The following is a 24,395-nucleotide window of genomic DNA, read 5'->3' as shown; positions in this document are numbered from 1 at the left end:
GACAACCTAGACCCTTACACTTCGTCCTTAGTCATTTCTTCCTCCTCGGTATGGGCCTTGGGCCGGGTATAAAGTGGATCGGGGTTGCCAAATTCTCAGGCCCCACACTACCATTGTATGGTCACTAAGCATATCGTAGTCCAGATCTCTCTAGCCAATCTTTTGTGCAAGAGAGATTGAGAAAATTTTCTATACAACTAGAGAAAAAAAATCAACAAATTATTAATTAGAAATGGTTTCAACTTGTGAGATTACTTGGTGAGTGAAATAGATGATTGTGAGAGTCTGAAGAAATGAAAAAAAAAAAAAAATTGAAATGAAGGTTTTTTCATATATATATATATATATACACATATATTAAGAGAAGTGCTATGTCAACAATATTTTTACAACAAATTATAGATAATAAATTGTTATTAGTTCTAATTTGAATCTATAACTTAAATTACTTTTTTGCCCATTTATAACAACCAATAACAACCCACCACTTAAGATTTGTTGTAAAAATATTGTGAACATAATATTTTTCATATATTAATTAGTATGTTTTCAGTTGGATTGGTTTAATCTCGTCTAGGAAAAAGTATTTTGTATCATATAATAACATGTATCAAAATCTAATAATTAAAAGATGGGTTAAAAATAACCATATCAATTTTCCACCACTACTCTCAAAGTGGTAGTTGAGTGGTCCTGCGATTCTAATCTTAAACCGAACAGAATAGGATCAAGTAGGGTGGATTCCAATTCTACTAAGATTCTACACAATCTCAGGGTTAAATGGTTTTTGTTTTAATTATTAAGCCTCCAATTTTGAGCACAAGTTGAGAACAAAGGGTCTTGCTGTGTTTTTTGTGACCAACCCACTAATTAAAATGAATAAAAATAAAAATTTTAATATAAAAAATTCCACAAAATGAATTTTTACTATATGACACAAAATCTTTCACAATGCACATGTGATGATTATATAATAATTTTAAAAAATATATTTATAATAAAATTATGCTAGTAATGGACTTAATCAAAATTTCTCACCTTAAAAACCATACATCAACAATAACAATAACCCAAGGGTTGGCGGAGTTGGTTGGGCACTCGGTCTCAAGGTGCTTGTACCAAGTTCGACTGGGTGTGATCCATAATTCGAATTCAGCTAACTGCACTTTGAAAAAATTCATTGGGCTAGCGATTTACCCCACTATGGGTTCTCGTCATAAACAGTGATTAGTATCTAATTGAAAGTTTTGAGAATACACGATGCGAATGAAAGTTTTGAAAATACACTGTGCGAAAGCAAAAAAAAAAAAAAAAAAAAAAACTAAAAAAAAAAGCCAACAACCACAAATGCCACCTCAAAAATAATGCTTTAACAAATTGTGAAACAATAAAGGAATAAAAATTTTGTGAAAATTTTGTTGCTATTGGCATTATCTCTTTTGGTTAGAAATTTACAATATTTTATTTTGTTTTTTTTAAAAAATAGTATTACTCTTTCAAAACGACGACGCTTCGCTTGTATATAATTGAAATCGATAAGAACGAATCAACTTTGAAAACAAAACAACAAAACGGAAGTGCTCTTCAGTCTCAGAAGGTAGCTCTGAGTCTATGGAAGAAAACACAAGCGTACGAGTTCTGTGCACAAAGCTTCTCCTCCCTCACAGAAACGAACCGGGTCTCCAATGGCTTATCGGATCCCCATTCTTCCCTCCACTCACCATAATCTCCACCGTCCGATGCATCCACACCCTCTCTCCCTCCGACGCTCCAGATCTCCTCAAAGAATCAGAGGATCTTCGAGCTCTGCTCTTGAAGGGATTCGACGTGATCGGAGCTTTTGTGATCGGAAAATCCGACTCGGAATCGAATGTTCGCGAAGCAATTGATGCTGCTCGTAGGTTGAGGAAGCTGCTCTCTAGTGGAGGTGGAGATTTGGAGAATAAGGAAATGATCGGTGCATATGTGGAATTCAATAGTAAAACCGATATTCGGTTTTTCGTGTCGAAATCGGCGAGTTCGACGAGCATTGAACCGGTTAATTCGGTTGTGCATGAAGATAAGCCGGAGAAGTTTGTTTGGGAGACTGGTTGTTTGCTTCGTTGCGAGGTTCCAATTCGGTTTCCAGTTTATTTTCCTGTGAATAATCCGATTGGTAAATTTCGATTCTATGTGCAATTTCTTGCTTGTTTGAGTGTTAAAAGTTCGTTTTTTTATGAGCTAAATGTTGTGTTGAACGTTGAGCTTTGGTGTTAGTGTGGTTTTAGAATCAATGCTTCTCAAAATTACAAATTTACAATGCATTTAGTATAGATGATTGAAAAGGCGGTAAATTTTGAGTTTACATTCAATTGCTTGGTAGCAGAATCAGTGCTTCTGAAAATTACAATGCTTGGAAAGGCGGTAAATTTCGATTTTGCATGCAATTGCCTGCTTATTTGAGGGTTAAAAGTTAGTATTTTTATGTAAATTGTGTTGAGCATTGAGCTCTGGGATTGTTTGGTAGAGCAATCAAGGCTTATCAAATTTACAATGCATTTAGTTTGATGGACACTTGTGATAGTATATAACTAATTGTGTTCTAATTTTTTTTGTATCAGAGGCAGAGAAGATATATTGGCGTGCAACTGAAGCAGTTGCTGCCAAGTTGAAAGACCCACAGGTTGTTTACATGGTAGAAACAATAAGAAAAACTTCTGCAGAAGGACCTAAACCTCTCATTCTTCGTGGTGCAGAATTGGACTTTCAAACCGATGTTTCAAATATTAAACTTTTGGGTAAAGATGCTCAAGGTTCCGACCCAAAGTGTATTCCATGTGCACATTTTTGTTTGAAAAGTAAACCTGACTCGCAAAAGTTTTCTGCAGTGGTAAGAAAACAGCATATGAGATTCACTAGTGTTATTTTGGTTGTAAGATTGGCCCTTAAGAGTTTGAATGACCTTCTTTTATTGGGTAGTTTGTTTTATATTGTATCCTTTGTTTACAGTCACGACTCACAAGGACTATCATCATTCTATTTTTGTGACAAGTTCTTCTACTTAGAATGCAGATACTATTCAAGTAAGTGTTCTGCTGAATAACTCAGAAAAGTCTCTGAAATCCATTGCACCAGTTGCAGAATACGTTCCAGGTATCAATTTCAATGTTAAATAATTGATGTTATTAATGCATTAGAATAATTTTATAATTCCAGCTTTGTAGTCAAGTCTTTAACTCACTTTTGAACTGTGTGGTTTCAGCTTTGGAAGAAGCCAGACTTTTAGTTGTAAGCTTTAAGCTAGAAGTTCTCTGTTATGCGGCCGAGGATATTCCAGTGATGTACGCAGTTTCTAAGTTAATCATCCCTGGTTTGGTTGATCAACTAAATTCAATGAAGAACTTAATCTTACCCAACCTCTTAACAGAACATCCTCAGGTAAGACAATTCATTATGTATACAAAAGTATACTAGGCTTGTCATGTGCTCAACTATGCCACCAGTTCAATCAATATTCCATACCTTCACAAACATGCACATTACTAGCACAAAATGTTTCTTTTTGCTCTGACTCCCGCTTCCATCTTCTGCTGCTTGTTCTTTTGACACACGATGATCTTTGTGGTCAAGGCATTTAGTTGAACATGAACTCTTTGCACTCCATAATTTACATTTCAGGTCATTGCACCTCTTGTCCAGCCTTGGTCAGAACTTTTCTCCCATCTCATTCCCCCTTACCTCCAGATTCCAGAGAATTTGCACGTGCAAATACACATTTATGTGCACATATTGTGATAACCTAAAATGCACAGATGCACTTACACATGCATTGATACATATTACTATAAGTTAATATTATATATATATATATATAAAGTAAAATATGCCAGATACAAGTGTTGAGTGGCAGAGGAGTCCCATAAAAAAAACTAAAGAACATACCCTACAATAAAGAGAATGCTTTAGCATTGAAGTGACCCAAGGGTAGGCTTAAAATAGATCATCTGAAAATTTCCAGTGCATATTCACAGCATTTCTTAAGAGAAAAGGACAAGAGAGGGCAATAAAGTTCATTGGTTAATAGAACTGCACCTAGACTAGTCTCTTTAGATAAGAAATAAAGGTTATGAGTATCCAAGTATAAAATAAACTAGTAAATGCTTCTAAATCTAATGAATTTAATAAATAATTCCAAAACTGTGTACATGAAGTTATTCACAGTTAGAATAAGAAAATGAGCATTAGCATTGTACTTTTGGATAGGAAATTACAAAACTTCCACACATACACTGGATTGAACCCATGACTAAACCCTCCATTTGAAGGAAAAGAGATGCCATTTGGTCCAAGGACCATTCACCATTGGCACATTAGCCTTGTTCTGTCGTTATCAATAATAACAGTGAATTCCAATTGGCTTAACTAGTAAAGCCTCTTGTCATTGAATAAAGTACCTAGGTTCGAATCTCACCTACACCAAAAAAGAAACCCATTGGTCTTGGCTTGGTGGTAATGAGCAATCATCATGGATTGAACACCATAGGTTTCAAATCCTATCATAGTTATGATAATAACAACATACAAGGTTTCCTTATCACAAGATGTTCTTTTTAGTGTCAATTCTTTATCTGTTAATTCAGAAGATTTCTCCTGCTATTGGATAAAATGAATACTTTTTCCTATTTTTTCTTGGGGAGCTTTTTATGTATAATATATCTGATTCTTGGTTTGTACGATGGTTTGGTTTTTTTTTTTCCTCTACTATAATTATGTTCCCAGAATACATCTTAATGATGTTCATTTTATGTGTTTGCAGCTTCATCCCTATCACTTCAATCCTCCTGGAGTTTTGCATCCAATCACTGTAATCTACGAACTTAATTATGGGGAGACAGAAATGAAACAAGGTATCCAGCTGTTTAATTAACTTTTTCTGCACTATGTAGTATCCAGCTGTTTAATTAACTTTTTCTGCACTATGTACCTATAATGGCCGAAAAAAGGGTTGAATGGTAGCAGAAAAATGTTCCTTGATGGCTGTGAAGTTCACTCTATCTTTTAGTGTAGATTTTTGTCTTTTCCCCTTTTACAGTCATGCCTGCAATTCAAAGTAGTGACAAGTTTGGCCTCATTGTTCAGCCATAGAGTTTTTTTTCGTTTTTTTTTTTCTTCTGTGGGACATTCAGGATTAAATGTAAAAGGAAAAAAAAAAAGAAAAAGAAAAAAGAAAAGAAAAAAAAGAAAGATATTTCTTGCCAAGTTATATTTCAATTGACGAAAAATCATCAATTTCTATAGTCCAGAGTAGCTCTCAGAAGACATTTACATGTTTGTCAGTCCTGAAGATAGAACCAATGTAATTGTCTAGGATTCCCTGCGCCGGATGAAAAGTACCAGTACACCTTTTACCATAAATGGTGTTTGTTGATGAGGAAAAATGATATATTTTAATTTTTTAAATAAATGGAGAATTCTGGAGAGGAAGAACCAGTGTGCTAATCTATTTTGTAATTTTATATATTCTTAGTTATCAATTAGTATTATATTTGAGACTCTTAATATTATCTTATTTTTATGGTGTTTACTTTCTGCAGTTGAAATTAGAAAATCCCTGCACCTAAGACTGGGATTACCTTTTGATCGTCCTCTCTTAAGGATTGCTAATGTGCTTGATTTGTCTACAACAAATGTCGGTGGAAGGAGTGACTCAATACGAAAGGGTAACCATTCTCAACTAGAGAGGCAACCATTTTTTTATTTTTTTTTTGAAGTCAGAGGCAAACCTTTTCTTCTTTCCCACTCCCCCATTCTCTTTCATCTTTCTGTGCATGTTGTTCTCAAACTATGTTGGCGGATCTCTTTGGTTATATCAGGTTCTACTTTTCTTAAAGATGTACATATTGGGATTCCAAGCAGTGGAGGTTAGTGGCTACCATTGTTTTCTGTTGATTCCTTTTCCCTGCTTCCTCTTAGTTATATTCACTGGAAGTCTGGTATTTTATGCAGTTTCAGGGGGCAGTATGTCTCTGGTTCAAGGTTCTTATGAATACTATCACTATCTTCAAGATGGTTTTAATGATTCGGTAATGTAGATTCTCATTTCCTTAGTAGTTTAATGTTTTGTTAAACAAACATATTACCTGTGACATCCACTAACGTTATTATTCAATATATTAAAAACATGCTTAGAAATTACTTTGATGACTTCTGCTAATATTTACATAGTTAATGTCAGCTATATTTAGAACCTCTTCAATGTTTTGGTACTATTTTTTTCATAGAACATATTGTAATGTGTACTTAGTAATCATGATTTAATAATCTGACTTTGAGCTATGAAATAATTAGTTTTTTTATGTTTTATAATTCACCATGTTGTCCTATTAAAGCTTTATATACTGTTATTCAAATCTTTGCCAGTATCCTTTCTTCAAGCTTGCATGTATAATCTTATAATTATATTTAATGTTTAAACTAATTATTACTAGAAACTATACTAAAAGCACTATGGGTAGTGTCTTGTACTTGCACTCTTCTCTTAGCTTCAGTTATCTAGTAGATCCAAGGAGTGGCTATATCTATTTTATTAAGAGACCAGATTAAGAAATCAGATCTTCTTTAAATTATTGCCTTTACCCCACACCCTCCCCCCAAAAAAGAAGTAAATGTCTCAATTTCTTGAGGAAGGTTTTTCCTTTGACTGAAGTCAATTTTAATTGACATGAGTGCTCTCTGCCTGGGATTTGTAGCATGACAGTTTTGGTTGTCAGAAGGTGGTGCTATGAGAGATAGCTGGAACTTTAGTTGGCCGTTTGGAGACTTCATGTCTTGGGTGAACCATTAATTATTGTTGAATATGACTCCTCTGGCAATTTTAGTTGTGAAAAGAAAGCTTCTTAAGGCGCAGAGAGAACCATGCACATTCCTTTACCACATTATAGATATTTTTTCCTTTGAGATTTTTAGGTTTTCTGTCTTTTTTTTTTTTTTTTTTTTTATCACTATCTTCAAGATGGTTTTAATGATTCGGTAATGTAGATTCTCATTTCCTTAGTAGTTTAATGTTTTGTTAAACAAACATATTACCTGTGACATCCACTAACGTTATTATTCAATATATTAAAAACATGCTTAGAAATTACTTTGATGACTTCTGCTAATATTTACATAGTTAATGTCAGCTATATTTAGAACCTCTTCAATGTTTTGGTACTATTTTTTTCATAGAACATATTGTAATGTGTACTTAGTAATCATGATTTAATAATCTGACTTTGAGCTATGAAATAATTAGTTTTTTTATGTTTTATAATTCACCATGTTGTCCTATTAAAGCTTTATATACTGTTATTCAAATCTTTGCCAGTATCCTTTCTTCAAGCTTGCATGTATAATCTTATAATTATATTTAATGTTTAAACTAATTATTACTAGAAACTATACTAAAAGCACTATGGGTAGTGTCTTGTACTTGCACTCTTCTCTTAGCTTCAGTTATCTAGTAGATCCAAGGAGTGGCTATATCTATTTTATTAAGAGACCAGATTAAGAAATCAGATCTTCTTTAAATTATTGCCTTTACCCCACACCCTCCCCCCAAAAAAGAAGTAAATGTCTCAATTTCTTGAGGAAGGTTTTTCCTTTGACTGAAGTCAATTTTAATTGACATGAGTGCTCTCTGCCTGGGATTTGTAGCATGACAGTTTTGGTTGTCAGAAGGTGGTGCTATGAGAGATAGCTGGAACTTTAGTTGGCCGTTTGGAGACTTCATGTCTTGGGTGAACCATTAATTATTGTTGAATATGACTCCTCTGGCAATTTTAGTTGTGAAAAGAAAGCTTCTTAAGGCTCAGAGAGAACCATGCACATTCCTTTACCACATTATAGATATTTTTTCCTTTGAGATTTTTAGGTTTTCTGTCTTTTTTTTTTTTTTTTTTGATAAGTAAGAATGATATATATACGAAAGGCTACTCTATGCATGAAGAACATAGAGCAAACTCAGAAAACACAAGAAGAAGAAAACAGAGAAAAAACATAAAAGAAACCAAACAAAAGAAAAGTTACAAAAGAGAAAGGGAGCAAAGAAAAGAAGGGAGGGAATCACTAGACGTGAGTCCCCACGCCTGAGACCAATCAAAAAGAGTTCCACTAAAAGAAGCAAGCATCTGATCACTAGAGCTATCCAAATCCTCAAAAGTCCTCCAATTTCGTTCCTTCCAAATACACCATAGGATGCACAACGGGACTAAGTTCCAAATTTGAGAAGAATGCTTCCCCAGCCAATTCCACCAACCAAAAAGCACGTCTGGAATCGATCTAGGTATAACCCAAGACAAGTCAAAAGTTATAAAGACAAAGCTCCATAACTGATAAGCCATCTCACAATGAAGAAGTAAGTGGTTGACCATCTCCCCACAATGACGGCACATAATGCACCAATCTACAAAATCCAATCTCCTCAATCTCAAGTTATCTCCCATTAAAATCTTATTCCAAGCTACACACCAAACAAAAAAAAGAAACTCGCCTAGGGGCCTTTGCTCTCCAAATAGCTTTCTAAGGAAAGACAATTAAGGGAGAATCCCTTAATTTGTTATAATACGACCAGATGTCAAAAGCCCCATTAGGCTTCAATTTCCATCTCATCTGGTCTCCAACATCCATAGGAGGAGTATTGGCTCCCAATATACGAAGAAAATGCAGCCCTTCATCCATCTCCCAGTCATTAAAATCTCTAATAAAATGTACATCCCAAATTCTTCTCTCCTCTGCCCCCCGCCTTGGCAAAGAAGCTTCAACAGAAACCTCCTTATCAATGGCAATACCATACAGCCTTGGAAATGCCAATTGTAAAGGTTGATCCCCATACCACTCATCCTGCCAAAACCTCACTCTATTCCCCAACTCAACAACAAACTGACAATTTTTGTTGAAATCCTCCCATTCCATGTGAATACCTCTCCACAAACCACACCCATGAACTCCCCTACTCAGCTTTGAGGTCCATCCCCCCCATTCTTCCCCATATTTTGAAGCTACGACCCTCCTCCATAACAAATCCTCTTCCTTCCCAAACCGCCACAACTATTCTCCCAATAAGGCCTTATTAAAGGTAGTAAGTTTCCTTATCCCCAAGCCACCATTGGCTATAGGCGCACAAACTTTATCCCATCCTACCAAATGAATCTTGCTATCACCCTATAGAAAATCCCTTTGCAACTTTTCAATTTTATTAGCCACATGAGTAGGAATTGTGAATAACGATAGAAAGTAAGTCGAAAGACTAGATAGCGTACTCTTGAGTAACATCAATTGACCCCCCTTAGACAAGTACAACTTCTTCCACCCAGCTAATTTCCGCTCAATTTTTTCCAAGATTGGATTCCAAAGTGAAGGGGAATTATGTGAAGCCCCGAACGGCATGCCAAGATATGACATAGGCAAAGTCCCAACTCTACAGCCCAAAATTTCAGCTAGGGCATGCACATCAACAACCTCTCCTATTGGAACCATTTCACTCTGATGCACATTGACCTTCAAACTTGTTACCGCCTGAAAACTAAGTAATAACAACTGAATATGAAGAATTTGCTCCACATCTACATCACAAAATAGGATAGTATCGTCTACAAAAAAAAAGATGTGAAACACGTTCCCCACCATCCGTCCTACCCTCAAGATTAAAACTACGGATCAAACCAACTCCCTCCACTCTTCTCAACATCCTACTAAACACCTCCATCATGATAAAAAAATAGCAAAGGAGATAGCGGATCTCCTTGTCTTAAACCCCTTGAACTACCAAAGAAATCAGTTGGAAACCCATTAATCAAAACAGAGAACTGAACTGTGGATATGCAAGTACGGATCCACTTACACCGCTTCACTCCAAAGCCCATCCTATTCAACAAATACAGCAAAGCCTCCCAATTCACATGATCGTAGGCTTTCTCCATATCGAGCTTACAAATGACTCCAGGAGCCCTACTCTTCCCTCGGCTATCCATACACTCATTTGCAATAAGAACCAAGTCAAGGATTTGTCTCCCACCTACAAAGCTATTCTGATTCTCAGAGATCAACTAATCTAAAACCACTCTCAAATGATTTGTCAAGACCTTAGCCAAGATTTTATACACACTCCCCACCAAGCTAATAGGTCGGAAATCTCTAATATTAGAGTCATCATTCTTTTTAGGAATTAAAGCAATGAAGGTAGCATTAAGGGATTTTTCAAACTTACAATGTTGGAAAAACTCTTCAAAAACTGCTAAGACATCTTTCTCCACTACTCGCCAACAATGATGATAGAACGCCATAGTAAACCCATCCGGACCTGGAGCTTTGTCCCCTTCTAAGTCACTTACAACTTGAAGTATCTCCTCTCTCTCAAACTTCCTTTCAAGCCAAACCCTCTCCATATTCCCAATACAATCAAATTCCAAACCCTCCATGAAAGGCCTCCACCCCTCAGTCTCCTTGTACAAATTTTTATAAAATTGTACAACTTGATTAGTTACCTTGGAAACCTCCTCAAAAACCACCCTATCCACCTCCAAGGTCCTTAGATGATTAAATCTTCTATGGGAGTTAGCCATTTTGTGAAAAAACTTGGTGTTATTATCCCCTTCTTTGATATATAACATCCTAGATTTTTATCTCCAGGAAATTTCTTCCAAGGAAAGAAGATACTCCACCTGGGACCTCAACTCTGCCCTATGACATATCTCCCCATCGAAGAGACCAAAATCCCCTTCCTTAGTGCCTAATGTTTTCAACTCCTCCAGTAATTGCTTCTTTTGACGCGCTACATTACCAAACTCTCGGCAAATTCCATTGCACAGTGTCCTCTTTTAGAGCCTTAAGTTTTTTTGCAAGCACGAAACTAGGTGTACCTACAAAGGAATGCCGATTCCACTAGGTTTGAACTCTATCCACAAATCCCTCCGTCTTCAACCACATATTTTCAAATCTGAACGGACTTTTCTCCCTTGCCATTCCCCTGCCTCCAAGAGAATTGGACTGTGATCTGAGATAGGACGGGGTAAAATCCTTTGAATAACATCTGGGAAATGGTCCTCCCAATCTGAAGTGACCAAAGCTCTGTCAATCCTAGACATCGCTGGTTGATCAGAACCACTTGACCATGTATAGCTACCTTCTTCCAAAGGCAAATCAACCAAGTTAATATCCTCAACAAATTCAGAGAATTTCTCCATAGCTAGGGTCAAACGGGTCTCGCCCCTACGCTCGCTAGGAAAGCGAACAATATTAAAGTCCCCAAAACGACACCATAGTATCCTCCAATACTGCTGAATACCCACTAACTCATCCCACATGTGGCCCCTCTTGGCATTCTCATTTGGGCCATAAACGCCTGAGTAAGCCCATATAAACCTGTCCCCCACCCCTTGCCACTTTACCGACACCGAGAAAGTACCAACCATAACCTCCACCTTATCCAAAACCCTTTTATCCCACATAAGCAAAATACCACCAGCAGTCCGATCAGCCTCCAAAACAGCCCAATTTCTGTCTTATTCATCTTAAGTAAAAATAAGTTAATTTTCTTGCTGAAAGGGAGGTGCTTATTTTACAAGATCATAGGGGTCACTTTGCTCTGCTCATGCTTGGTTTGAGCAGTGGCCAAGCTACTCTTCTAATTTCTTATCTTTTAATTAAACATTCTGTTTAATATTGGATGGCATATCTTATCATTGTCATGTTCAGTTTTAGTATTTGAAATTCTACTCTAATGAGGAAATTATATTTCACTTGACAGGGATGGGGTTGTGCTTACCGTTCTCTTCAGACTATCATCTCATGGTTTAGACTCCAACACTACACATCCATAGACGTTCCTTCACATAGGTACGCAAAAGTCAATGCTTAGAATGTGGAGCTTCAGTTTTTTTTTTCTAAACCTGTTTAGGTAGTGAGAATCAGACTCTTGAGCTCTTCAGGACTCACTGCTTTCGAAGTTTGATTTTCATCAATTTTGTAACTTGAAGTTACGTTATTTTTAATCTGTTATTCTGTACTTTATTAATTGAGATTCTCATTATGAATCTAAAGGGAAGTCATAACTGAGTAAAGAGGGTCCTTGCGATCATATCAATTTCATAAAATTAAATCTAACAAATCAGTTGAATTTATCAGGGAAATACAACAGTCACTTGTAGAGATTGGCGATAAGGATCCTCCTTTTATTGGGTCACGTGAATGGATTGGTGCCATTGAATTGAGCTTTGTCTTGGACAAACTTCTGGGTGTAAGTGAACTTTTGCAATTTCTTAAGTGTCACTTGCAGTGTATATGGTTATTTTTTCCTTTTCCAGTCTGCACATGGACGTAAGAATGAGATGAATTGTCAGATTGCATAGTACTAGTACTATGAATAGTCCTCTGTCTGTATAACACACAAAGTAAATTTGACCTTTCCATAGATAATCAAAGCGGTGTACTTGAAAGTATATCTAATAAATTGTATATTATGCACAAATCGGTATGGGTATGACACAGCAACACAACAATTTTCAAAAAATTAGCCCTTACTAGTCCTTACCTAGGAAGCACGGGAACGGGTACAACATGGGCACCCCAAATGAAGTGCACTTCCTAGTTTTCAAGTTTGACGGGATTTGTTGCTGTCTTGAACAGGTCAGTTGCAAAGTTATGAACTTCAGATCTGGAGCTGAGGTTCCTGAGAGGTGTCGAGAGCTGGCCTTGCACTTTGAGAACCAGGGAACACCTATTATGATTGGTTAGTTTGTTGAAATAAACTGTTTTCTTTTACTTATCTGCCATGTATTGTGGCTTCTCTTAAGTAAAGATAAAGTGACGTACTATTGCACCTTATAGCGTCAACAGAGTTGCTGAAAATTAATTTCCTATTTAGGATTGTGTTTGGCCCTCCTGTGGCTACAAGGTGCCTAGTATCATGAGTTGGTCTGGTAAATAGTTAGAAACATTTGGCTATTCTAAGTAAATAAATGAATGCAGGTGGTGGTGTTCTTGCATATACCCTATTGGGAGTTGACTACAACGAAGCAAGCGGAGATTGTGCGTTTCTCATACTTGATCCTCACTACACGGGCAATGATGATCTCAAGAAAATTGTAAATGGTGGATGGTGCGGGTGGAAAAAGGCTGTTGATAGCAAGGGAAAAAGCTTCTTCTTACATGATAAGTTTTATAATCTTCTGTTGCCACAACGACCAAACATGGTGTGATTTGGACAATCGAGGTGGAGTTACCGCCAACTCTTTACCCTCTAATTTCTTTGCAGAAGAGGCAGCCTTTCAGTAAGTTATGTACATGCAACCAATGTTGACTACCCAAAAATGAATTTAAAAAATTGTTGGAACTTAGGGTGAACTGGGAGTGGTAAATAGTTGCCAATTGTGAGTTTTGTCTTCTTTTGTAAGTCATAGTTAATTTTGTGATTTGCATACAATGAAGTACGGTCAATTTCTTTCTCATTGCCATTATTTTCTGGTTGAATCAGCTTCTTGTTCAATTGTGGAACTGGGCCACCCTTGTTTTATATATAACTTACTTTAGGAGTGTTGGTTGCTATAGCTGTTTGCTACTGATGAAACCCATGTTATGTCTCGCCCCTACGCTCGCTAGGAAAGCGAACAATATTAAAGTCCCCAAAACGACACCATAGTATCCTCCAATACTGCTGAATACCCACTAACTCATCCCACATGTGGCCCCTCTTGGCATTCTCATTTGGGCCATAAACGCCTGAGTAAGCCCATATAAACCTGTCCCCCACCCCTTGCCACTTTACCGACACCGAGAAAGTACCAACCATAACCTCCACCTTATCCAAAACCCTTTTATCCCACATAAGCAAAATACCACCAGCAGTCCGATCAGCCTCCAAAACAGCCCAATTTCTGTCTTATTCATCTTAAGTAAAAATAAGTTAATTTTCTTGCTGAAAGGGAGGTGCTTATTTTACAAGATCATAGGGGTCACTTTGCTCTGCTCATGCTTGGTTTGAGCAGTGGCCAAGCTACTCTTCTAATTTCTTATCTTTTAATTAAACATTCTGTTTAATATTGGATGGCATATCTTATCATTGTCATGTTCAGTTTTAGTATTTGAAATTCTACTCTAATGAGGAAATTATATTTCACTTGACAGGGATGGGGTTGTGCTTACCGTTCTCTTCAGACTATCATCTCATGGTTTAGACTCCAACACTACACATCCATAGACGTTCCTTCACATAGGTACGCAAAAGTCAATGCTTAGAATGTGGAGCTTCAGTTTTTTTTTTCTAAACCTGTTTAGGTAGTGAGAATCAGACTCTTGAGCTCTTCAGGACTCACTGCTTTCGAAGTTTGATTTTCATCAATTTTGTAACTTGAAGTTACGTTATTTTTAATCTGTTATTCTGTACTTTATTAATTGAGATTCTCATTATGAATCTAAAGGGAAGTCATAACTGAGTAAAGAGGGTCCTTGCGATCATATCAATTTCATAAAATTAAATCTAACAAATCAGTTGAATTTATCAGGGAAATACAACAGTCACTTGTAGAGATTGGCGATAAGGATCCTCCTTTTATTGGGTCACGTGAATGGATTGGTGCCATTGAATTGAGCTTTGTCTTGGACAAACTTCTGGGTGTAAGTGAACTTTTGCAATTTCTTAAGTGTCACTTGCAGTGTATATGGTTATTTTTTCCTTTTCCAGTCTGCACATGGACGTGAGAATGAGATGAATTGTCAGATTGCATAGTACTAGTACTATGAATAGTCCTCTCTCTGTATAACACACAAAGTAAATTTGACCTTTCCATAGATAATCAAAGCGGTGTACTTGAAAGTATATCTAATAAATTGTATATTATGCACAAATCGGTATGGGTATGACACAGCAACACAACAATTTTCAAAAAATTAGCCCTTACTAGTCCTTACCTAGGAAGCACGGGAACGGGTACAACATGGGCACCCCAAATGAAGTGCACTTCCTAGTTTTCAAGTTTGACGGGATTTGTTGCTGTCTTGAACAGGTCAGTTGCAAAGTTATGAACTTCAGATCTGGAGCTGAGGTTCCTGAGAGGTGTCGAGAGCTGGCCTTGCACTTTGAGAACCAGGGAACACCTATTATGATTGGTTAGTTTGTTGAAATAAACTGTTTTCTTTTACTTATCTGCCATGTATTGTGGCTTCTCTTAAGTAAAGATAAAGTGACGTACTATTGCACCTTATAGCGTCAACAGAGTTGCTGAAAATTAATTTCCTATTTAGGATTGTGTTTGGCCCTCCTGTGGCTACAAGGTGCCTAGTATCATGAGTTGGTCTGGTAAATAGTTAGAAACATTTGGCTATTCTAAGTAAATAAATGAATGCAGGTGGTGGTGTTCTTGCATATACCCTATTGGGAGTTGACTACAACGAAGCAAGCGGAGATTGTGCGTTTCTCATACTTGATCCTCACTACACGGGCAATGATGATCTCAAGAAAATTGTAAATGGTGGATGGTGTGGGTGGAAAAAGGCTGTTGATAGCAAGGGAAAAAGCTTCTTCTTACATGATAAGTTTTATAATCTTCTGTTGCCACAACGACCAAACATGGTGTGATTTGGACAATCGAGGTGGAGTTTCCGCCAACTCTTTACCCTCTAATTTCTTTGCAGAAGAGGCAGCCTTTCAGTAAGTTACGTACATGCAACCAATGTTGACTACCCAAAAATGAATTTAAAAAATTGTTGGAACTTAGGGTGAACTGGGAGTGGTAAATAGTTGCCAATTGTGAGTTTTGTCTTCTTTTGTAAGTCATAGTTAATTTTGTGATTTGCATACAATGAAGTACGGTCAATTTCTTTCTCATTGCCATTATTTTCTGGTTGAATCAGCTTCTTGTTCAATTGTGGAACTGGGCCACCCTTGTTTTATATATAACTTACTTTAGGAGTGTTGGTTGCTATAGCTGTTTGCTACTGATGAAACCCATGTTACTACTTAATACTGCTCTGTGCTACACTGCTAGTTGCATATGAATCTGAATTGCTTAAAAAGTTTGCACGTCCTAAAGAAATCCTAGCAGTTCTTTTCAACCTTTACAAAATGGTGGATAGAGTGTAACAACAGTATGAAAATTCTATCTCAATGAAGTGTAAAAAGTTCAAATATTATGGATCTGAAGAAACGAAATCTTATTACTTCGGGTGAGGATGATTCCTGAATTCATATTTGACTGGATTTTGTTTTTGTTTAAAGAAAAAAATTATTATAGCACGATTAATCCTTCTGTAAGGTTCTCTAGCAACCTACAAAGGAAAAGCCAAAAAAAAAAGTCCGAGGACATTACCAAAACGACCTTACTTTTCTTGAAGATGATCTAAACTGTTATCTCTATTTATTATTAACAGTATAGTTTAGAGGTTGTAATAGGGATAGCAATGGGGCAAAGTCGGATAACGGGATAAGGGGTCTTTCGTCCCCTTTTCAGGGCGAGAGTGAAACAGGTTTGGTTTGGAGGTATCTTTTAGTATACCTAATAAGATTGTTTCCACATTAATAAGATAGAAATGAAAGAAAAATGGAAGGGAGGTAGCAAGTGCACTAAAAAAGAGAGAAAGCAAGTGTTTTAAGGATGGTAATATGTATAAAAATATTAATATATATATATATATATAACATTCAACGCGAGACAAGGCTAGCAGGATCTGTCTCTCTCTTATGACCTCCTCAAAGTGGAGGAAATTCACGTGGGGAAGGGAAAATCAAGTGTGCGGTGGAATTTTTGCCACCCTTAGAGTATAAGCAATTAAATCCTATAGTTTTTAGTAACAAATTAAATATGAACTTATATTAAACCTTGTACGCAATCCACTTAAATGAGCGGAGGTTTAATTTGTTACCTTTTGAAATCTCTATGTTTAATTTATTACTCTTTGAATGTCTAATTTGTTATTTTTTGAACTTCATAATTTAATTAATTACTTTTGAAACTACAAAATTTAACTTGTTTCACCATATAAATTATTAACTTTAAATTTTAGAATCTAAATTCCCCCTCCCCACCAAAAATAAACAAATAGAGTAGACACAATAGGAATGGCAACAACCTACTAGGTATGGGGCGGGTTTCATGTTCCCCGTTCCTGCCCCACTTCTGCTTCAACCTTTTTTTTTTTTTTTTTCCACCCTGTTCTAGCAAATATTTGCGGGTATCCATCCTGCCACACTCAATTTTATTATATATATAATTCATTAAAATTTTATTTTGAATATATTAAATTAAAACTAATAAAACATTTCTAAAAATTAAAAAAATAAATAAATAATCTAACATTACAAAACCTTCTCAAATCATAACAATGGGTGAAGCGGATACCCGCAGGGCAAATTTAAAGCGACAATCCCCAGGGACTAAAGACACATTATTGAACAATTTGTAATTTTGTCCACTACAACTAACGACTTGTCGTTTGTGTAATTTCTTGGTGTCTCTTTCCTTAAAACTCACCGTTAACGCTGTCCCACAGTAACATAGCATAAACCTCCCGAAAGAAAAAGAACCATATCTCTTCTTCTCTTAAGCTTAAGCTTAGTGGTTGTTGTTACTGACTACTGCTAAGCTGAGTAGCAAGCTATCCAAAAACCACCATGGCTCTCACACACCACCACCACCACCTCTCTTCTTCTCCATTTTCCTTCATTCACACTCACTATCCAATTCCAAATCCAACTCCTTACCTTTCACTTTCACTCTTCTCCAAGTCCAAATCCAAAACCCCAAGCCTCTTCTCTCTTTTCTCAACTCCACCCACCTCCACAAACTCCTCTGACTCCTCAACCCACATTTTCCTTCCTTTTCTCCAACAAGAACTCCTAGAACCCCAACAACAACAACAACATGATGAAGAAGAACAAGAAGAAGAAGAAGAACAAGAAGAAGAAGAAGAAGAAGAAGACTCAATGATAAGATTCTTCAAGTCTCGCACTTCGTCTTCAACCCAAGACCCACAACGCGAATCCAAACTCTCCTTCCAAAAGAATCGCCGCCCCACGTGGCACCTAGCTTCCGATATGGAATCCGAGACAGAACCCGAAACCGATGTCGAAAACGTAATCTTTGAGGAGAAAAATCACCACCACCACCACCTCTCTTCTTCTCCATTTTCCTTCATTCACACTCACTATCCAATTCCAAATCCAACTCCTTACCTTTCACTTTCACTCTTCTCCAAGTCCAAATCCAAAACCCCAAGCCTCTTCTCTCTTTTCTCAACTCCACCCACCTCCACAAACTCCTCTGACTCCTCAACCCACATTTTCCTTCCTTTTCTCCAACAAGAACTCCTAGAACCCCAACAACAACAACAACATGATGAAGAAGAACAAGAAGAAGAAGAAGAACAAGAAGAAGAAGAAGAAGAAGAAGACTCAATGATAAGATTCTTCAAGTCTCGCACTTCGTCTTCAACCCAAGACCCACAACGCGAATCCAAACTCTCCTTCCAAAAGAATCGCCGCCCCACGTGGCACCTAGCTTCCGATATGGAATCCGAGACAGAACCCGAAACCGATGTCGAAAACGTAATCTTTGAGGAGAAAAAACAAGTGGGTCATGTCGAGAAGTCAAACTCGAGGCCGTTGCCGGAGGGAATTGTGGGTGAGATTGTGAGAACTGCGAGGGAGTTGCCTGGAAATATGACGCTAGGAGAGGCGTTGGGTGGTTATGAGAAAAGGGTTAGTGAGAAACAGTGTGTGGAGGTGTTGGGTTTGATGGGTGAGGAGGGTCTTGTAATGGGTTGCTTGTATTTCTTTGAATGGATGGGGTTGCAAGAACCTTTGCTTCTGACTCCTCGAGCATGTTCAGTTTTGTTTCCAGTGTTGGGAAGAGCTAGAATGGGTGAGAAGTTGATGGTCTTGTTTAGAAACTTGCCGCCCAAGAAAGAATTCAGGGATGTTCATGTTTATAACGCCGCCATTTCGGGGCTTCTGTATTGTGGAAGGTATGGGATTCTTGGTACTTTGCTGGTGGTTATTGATTTTGGTTTATGTATTTGTTATAGGAATATGCTAAAAGTACTATAAATTTTACTGCAAAATGGTTATAGAAGGATGTGCTAATGAATGTGATTGGTCCTGCATCAACACATAGAAAACTTATTACTTTGTTGTTTTGTTTTTCAAAAGTTTATACATTGGTTTGTAAAGCCTATGTAATGAAATTTGTTCTAACTATAGCATTACTCTTTGTTATATATTTTGTTATGTTGTCTAGTAATTTAGAGTTGTGAGTTGGTGGTTATTGATTTTGGCTGATGTTTTTGTTATGTTGTCTAGAACCCGTTTGTTTCAAACCACAGCTTTCTAAAACGTCACTTTCTCTGGTACAACTTCTTTGAAAAACATTATTATTTTTTAATTAGTAACTTACACAGGCACCCGCAACCTCACCCTCCTTCTCATTATTAGTGGAAGATGAACTTCCAGTTGCACTATAGGTCATCAGTACCCTGGTCTCTAGTTGAGCTAACCAAAACCCACCAACCAACCTATTTTGAAAAGCTGAAAAATAAGCTTTAACATAGGCCTAGTCTAGAGATAGAAGTATCCTCAATTATTGTGCTTTAGGTTATATGTCAAACAAGAGTAATGCACATATTTTTAGACATTATAGTTCACCTCATTAGTATCACTTGTGCACATGTCAATTAGGAAGAAATGGTTATGTAGCAGAGTTGTGGTAATTGGGGACAAATAGAGTTGCTGTGAAGCAATATAAAGGCTGTTATGCCGTGGAAGAATTCAATGTGAATTTATACCCTTTGCAAATTGTTGCTTCAGTGCCAATAGTCTTATAGCTCAATTGGTATCTCCTTGTATTTTCAACGGAGACATATGGGATTTAAATCCCCCACCCCCAAATATCAATGTATAAAAAAAATTGTTGTTTTTGAAAAAAAAGCAGCAGTTGTCAATAGTGCATGAATATAGGTGCCTTTTTTTTTTTTTGGATCAAATTAATGTTACTGATTTAAAATGATGAAATTATAAAGCATCGGATGAATGTAGCAGCCCATTTTTGTCTTAGACCAATTCTTTTAAATGTAGCTTATTGATGGTTGAATAAGGGATCTGGGGTTCAATTCTTACATACACCAAAAATCAATTGGTGTCTTGATTTGATGATAAAGAGCTATCAGGAGCAAACATTATAAGTTGAAACTCTCAAAAAAAAAAAAAAAAAAATGCTATTGATGATTTTTTCAAAATAGACTGTCTATTTTATCAGCTTGACCAACTTCTGCACTTGATTACATTTTTCATCAATGTGTTGAGGGGATTTCATGCTTGAGAAAAGAAGTTTGGAAATGGGAAAATTGTAAATCTGATACAATTCTTACAATGATGGGAAAAAACACATTGATTTTTTTTTCTTGTTTTATTTTTCCAAGTGATCTGGATCATTTTCCTCATTAAGCTTATGTTGTTGAATTTTTAAATAATGCAACTCTATGTTCTTTATGTCTTAAACCTCATTTGGCAGTCTTGATGCATTTCATCTCCTGGTTTAGGTGTCCTTGATGGCAAATAGCATTTCAGTAATTTTCCCTTTAGTTATTTCGTAACTCTTTCTTTTTTTGTGGGGGTGGGGGGGTTCTCTTATTATTTAAGAAGACTGTGAAGCACTACAATTGATGAGTCAATACCCAGAAGTCATCTGCTTATGATGAGCTACAAAGACGTCCACAATGTTTTTGTGGCATACATTAAGGCATTCATTTTCATATCAGATAGGGTATCACTTCAGTGGTCCTATTGGGGTTCTCAGTGCCCAAATTATAATTTAGATATCAAATTTAAAAAAAAAAAATTATTATGTAGTTTACTCTTACTCTCTCTCTCTCTCTCTCCCTCTCAATACATATTTAAAAGCTTCTACTTCTACTATAGAGGAAAGTGTTTCATATTATGTCGATATACAAGAGCTCATTATTGATGTGTGCTGACTTATTTCAGGTACAACGATGCTTGGCAGGTGTATGAGGCAATGGAAACAAATAATGTGCTTCCAGATCATGTGACATGTTCTATTATGATTACAATCATGAGAAAAACTGGTCGCAGTGCAAAAGATGCATGGGAATTCTTTGAGAGAATGAATAGGAAAGGAGTCAAATGGAGTGTAGAGGTTTTGGGTGCTCTAATCAAATCATTCTGTGATGAGGGGCTGAAGAATGAAGCCCTTATCATCCAGACTGAAATGCTGAAAAAGGGAATCTCCTCAAACACCATAGTGTATAACACTTTAATGGATGCCTTTGGTAAATCCAACCAAATTGAAGAAGCCGAAGGTCTTTTTTCTGAGATGAAAATGCATGGGCTAAAACCCACGTCTGCTACCTATAACACTCTTATGGATGCATACAGCAGAAGAATGCAGGCTGACATTGTTGAGAAGCTGCTGCTAGAAATGCAACATATGGGCTTGAAGCCAAATGTCAAATCATATACATGCCTCATTAGTGCATATGGGAGGCAGAAGAAGATGAGTGACATGGCAGCAGATGCGTTTTTGAGGATGAAGAAAGTTGGCATAAAACCTACTTCGCATTCCTATACAGCTCTTATCCATGCTTATTCGGTTAGTGGCTGGCATGAGAAAGCTTATTCTGCATTTGAGAACATGCAAAGGGAAGGAATAAAACCTTCAATAGAAACATATACTACTTTACTAGATGCATTTAGGCGTGCTGGTGACACACAGACATTGATGAAGATATGGAAATTGATGATCAGTGAGAAAGTTGAAGGGACTCGGGTGACATTCAACATTCTTCTTGATGGATTTGCTAAGCAAGGTCACTACATTGAAGCAAGGGATGTGGTCTCTGAATTTGGGAAGATAGGCTTACATCCAACTGTCATGACATTTAATATGTTGATGAATGCATATGCACGAGGAGGGCAACACTCAAAGTTGCCACAACTGTTAGATGAGATGGCAGCTCTGAATCTAAAACCTGATTCTGTCACTTATTCAACAATGATCTATGCCTTTGTTCGTGTCCGTGATTTCAAGAGGGCATTCTTCTACCACAAAAAGATGGTAAAAAGTGGACAAGTGCCAGATGCCAAGTCTTATCAGAAGCTTAGGGCAATTTTGGATGTAAAAGCTGCAGTTAAGAACAGGAAGGACAAGAGTGCCATACTTGGTATAATTAATAGCCAAAAGGGTTTGTTGAAAGCGAAGAGGAAGGGAAAGAAAGATGAGTTCTGGAAGAACAAGAAAAAAAATGTTAGAACTCATAGTTTTGCTCATGGTGGACAATGATGATGCTATTGGTGGAGTCCTGTGATCTCCGTAAAATCATTTTCACACACAGGCTCTCTGTATGGTTGAGCTATCTTCACTGTGTCAGTTAATGGCTTCTCCTGAGTGTTTGCTTCGAATGGAATAGAATAGCAGGAAAAAAATACAGGTGGCTGACTCCAATAAGTCTGTTGAGAATCCATTGCTGACCCCAAAAATTTTGAGACTAAAACTTGGTTGTTGTTAAATGAGATATTTCTTTCATACAAGAGATTGCTACTGTTGGGAAAAGCATAGTCCTGCTATCGCCTATCATTCTTATAATGGAAGCTTTCACAGAATAGTACTCATACAAAGACATTGTTTGCAGTGGATGCGTGCCATGCCAAATGATGAACTGGGTAATTTTCTTGGTCCATGCCTTATTTATATTGAAAGCTATTCCTTTTCTTTGTTGAGTGAATCCCTTGTGTAAAATCATGTTGTCATATTATACGAACAAGTAAAGTATATAAAATATTGAAGTTCAACTTTTCCCATTTGTTTTATTTTTCATTAGTGTAATCCAACCATGTGGGAGTAGTAAAAAAGGACAAATCAATTAAGGAAATAACAAGGGGTATAACTTCGGATAAAATATTATGACAGTAAAGAATTCATGTGGGATGTTGCAAATCCTTAGCAGATCTCAAAATTTTGGAACCAAGGCTTGGTTGTTGTAGTAGCTGTAAGCCTTAAGAGGAAGTATATGGGACCAAAGGTGGTACACCTTAAGAGAGTATTTGAGCTGTCTGGGTAAGAAGATTTAGGGGCAAACAAGATGATGTGGACTTTGTTAAGCTGACTTGGTTGAGTTTAACTGGTTCTGTTTTAGCACATTGCTCATATACCAAGAAGCATATACCTGAGAAACTGCATTTTTTTTTAATAAATGCATAGCCCAAAATAACTTTCTTCTTTGTGGATGGATACATCGAAGAACTAGGAATATACTGAAGGTTTGGTAATGCTTGTACAAGGCATTTTTCTGGAATTTAAAAATATTTGGAAGAGGGGGGGGGGGGGGGTCGCTTGGGGGTGTTTAGACTTAAAATTTTGACTGGACAAACTGGGTGCTGGGATGACCCATTGCTTAACATGACAAGTGACAACAAGCCTCACTCTATTCTCTTGCTTTGGTAAATCAGTGGCAGACTATAATTTGCTTGCTTTTAACAATATATATCTATAGCCTAGCTACTTTAACTCTACTATCAGAAGGTTGTTGCAAATTTTTTGCAGTATGTCTTGTGTTTCAAATTTCAATAATTGCATATGGAATTGGAATTATGGATCAGACATAGAGTATGAATCATAGGAAAAGCATTAGATACTCTTGGAATACAGTACAACTAACATGGTATCCCATGCCCAATAATGTAAATCACCTAAAATAAAAATTACTAAATCATATATAAGAAAATTTTGAAATTTGGAAAGCTCACCACTCACAAACAAACAATAGAAGACCTCATTTTTTTGGGGATGAGCGTTTTGGTATATATCCAAACCCTGTGGCATTCATTTTATGGGCCTTATGGTGGTCTCATCCAACGGTACAAAGAAATTGATTAATACTCACACATGCACACTTTTGTCTTGTGGTGTCAACTTTCATATAATGTGAGGGCAAAATCATATTTTAAGCTGTGTCAGATTTTGTGGGTTGAGGTTTGTTTAGGCATCATGTTAACCTTCTTTTCATACCTGATATTGGTTATGACATGCACCAGTGATTCCACTCACAAGTGATTTGTCTACTTCTTTCTTTTAATTTATTTTTTATTTGTCTTACTTTCTTATATGTACTTAATTGAAATTTGATTTAAGCATCACTTGTATTGATTTTGTTTTTTCCTCTCAAGATTCTGCAAGGATTAAGATTCCTTGATCTTCAAACTTAATTGGTTATGGCACCAAACAGACTCATTAATAGTTTTGAAGTTGTCTTTTTCTTTATTTATTTATATATATATATATGTGCTTACTAATAATAATCATCATTATGGTTTGTCCCTCTCAATCTCAAGAATCTGCTGGGGTACTCAGTTGCTCCAAATTTTTTATTTTTATCAT

At 36.7% G+C, this 24,395-nt stretch overlaps 2 protein-coding genes and 2 long non-coding RNA genes across 4 annotated transcripts; 3 read left to right on the top strand and 1 right to left on the bottom strand.

Annotated features, from left to right (window-relative positions):
• Window positions 1-1,545: 1,545 nt before the first annotated feature.
• Window positions 1,546-13,463, top strand: LOC112002105 (probable Ufm1-specific protease). Its single transcript, XM_024034256.2, has 12 exons — window positions 1,546-2,155; window positions 2,601-2,869; window positions 3,045-3,132; window positions 3,242-3,417; window positions 4,796-4,886; window positions 5,574-5,699; window positions 5,853-5,900; window positions 5,986-6,062; window positions 11,765-11,853; window positions 12,142-12,253; window positions 12,643-12,745; window positions 12,985-13,463. Exons 1-12 carry the CDS (start codon window positions 1,612-1,614, stop codon window positions 13,212-13,214), a joined length of 1,953 nt encoding a protein of 650 aa, XP_023890024.2. The 5' UTR covers window positions 1,546-1,611; the 3' UTR covers window positions 13,215-13,463.
• A 171-nt stretch (window positions 13,464-13,634) lies between these two features.
• Window positions 13,635-15,029, top strand: LOC136070375 (uncharacterized). Its single transcript, XR_010631633.1, has 3 exons — window positions 13,635-14,228; window positions 14,517-14,628; window positions 15,018-15,029. It is a non-coding gene; the product is annotated as an uncharacterized LOC136070375 (long non-coding RNA).
• A 2,249-nt stretch (window positions 15,030-17,278) lies between these two features.
• Window positions 17,279-17,626, bottom strand: LOC136070374 (uncharacterized). The gene is made up of 2 exons (XR_010631632.1): window positions 17,515-17,626; window positions 17,279-17,475 (listed from the first exon to the last, which is right to left on the bottom strand). It is a non-coding gene; the product is annotated as an uncharacterized LOC136070374 (long non-coding RNA).
• Window positions 17,473-22,814, top strand: LOC112002110 (pentatricopeptide repeat-containing protein At5g50280, chloroplastic). The gene is made up of 3 exons (XM_065780257.1): window positions 17,473-17,929; window positions 18,383-18,972; window positions 20,987-22,814. The coding sequence occupies exons 1-3, from the start codon at window positions 17,621-17,623 to the stop codon at window positions 22,299-22,301; spliced, it is 2,214 nt and encodes a 737-aa protein (XP_065636329.1). The 5' UTR covers window positions 17,473-17,620; the 3' UTR covers window positions 22,302-22,814.
• The last annotated feature ends 1,581 nt before the right edge of the window (window positions 22,815-24,395 follow it).

Source organism: Quercus suber, unplaced genomic scaffold (genome assembly GCF_002906115.3).
Source record: "Quercus suber isolate HL8 unplaced genomic scaffold, Cork oak 2.0 scaffold_229, whole genome shotgun sequence".
NCBI lineage: Eukaryota > Viridiplantae > Streptophyta > Magnoliopsida > Fagales > Fagaceae > Quercus > Quercus suber.
Note: the sequence above shows the minus strand (reverse complement) of the source record. Positions and strands in the feature narration are given on the sequence as shown.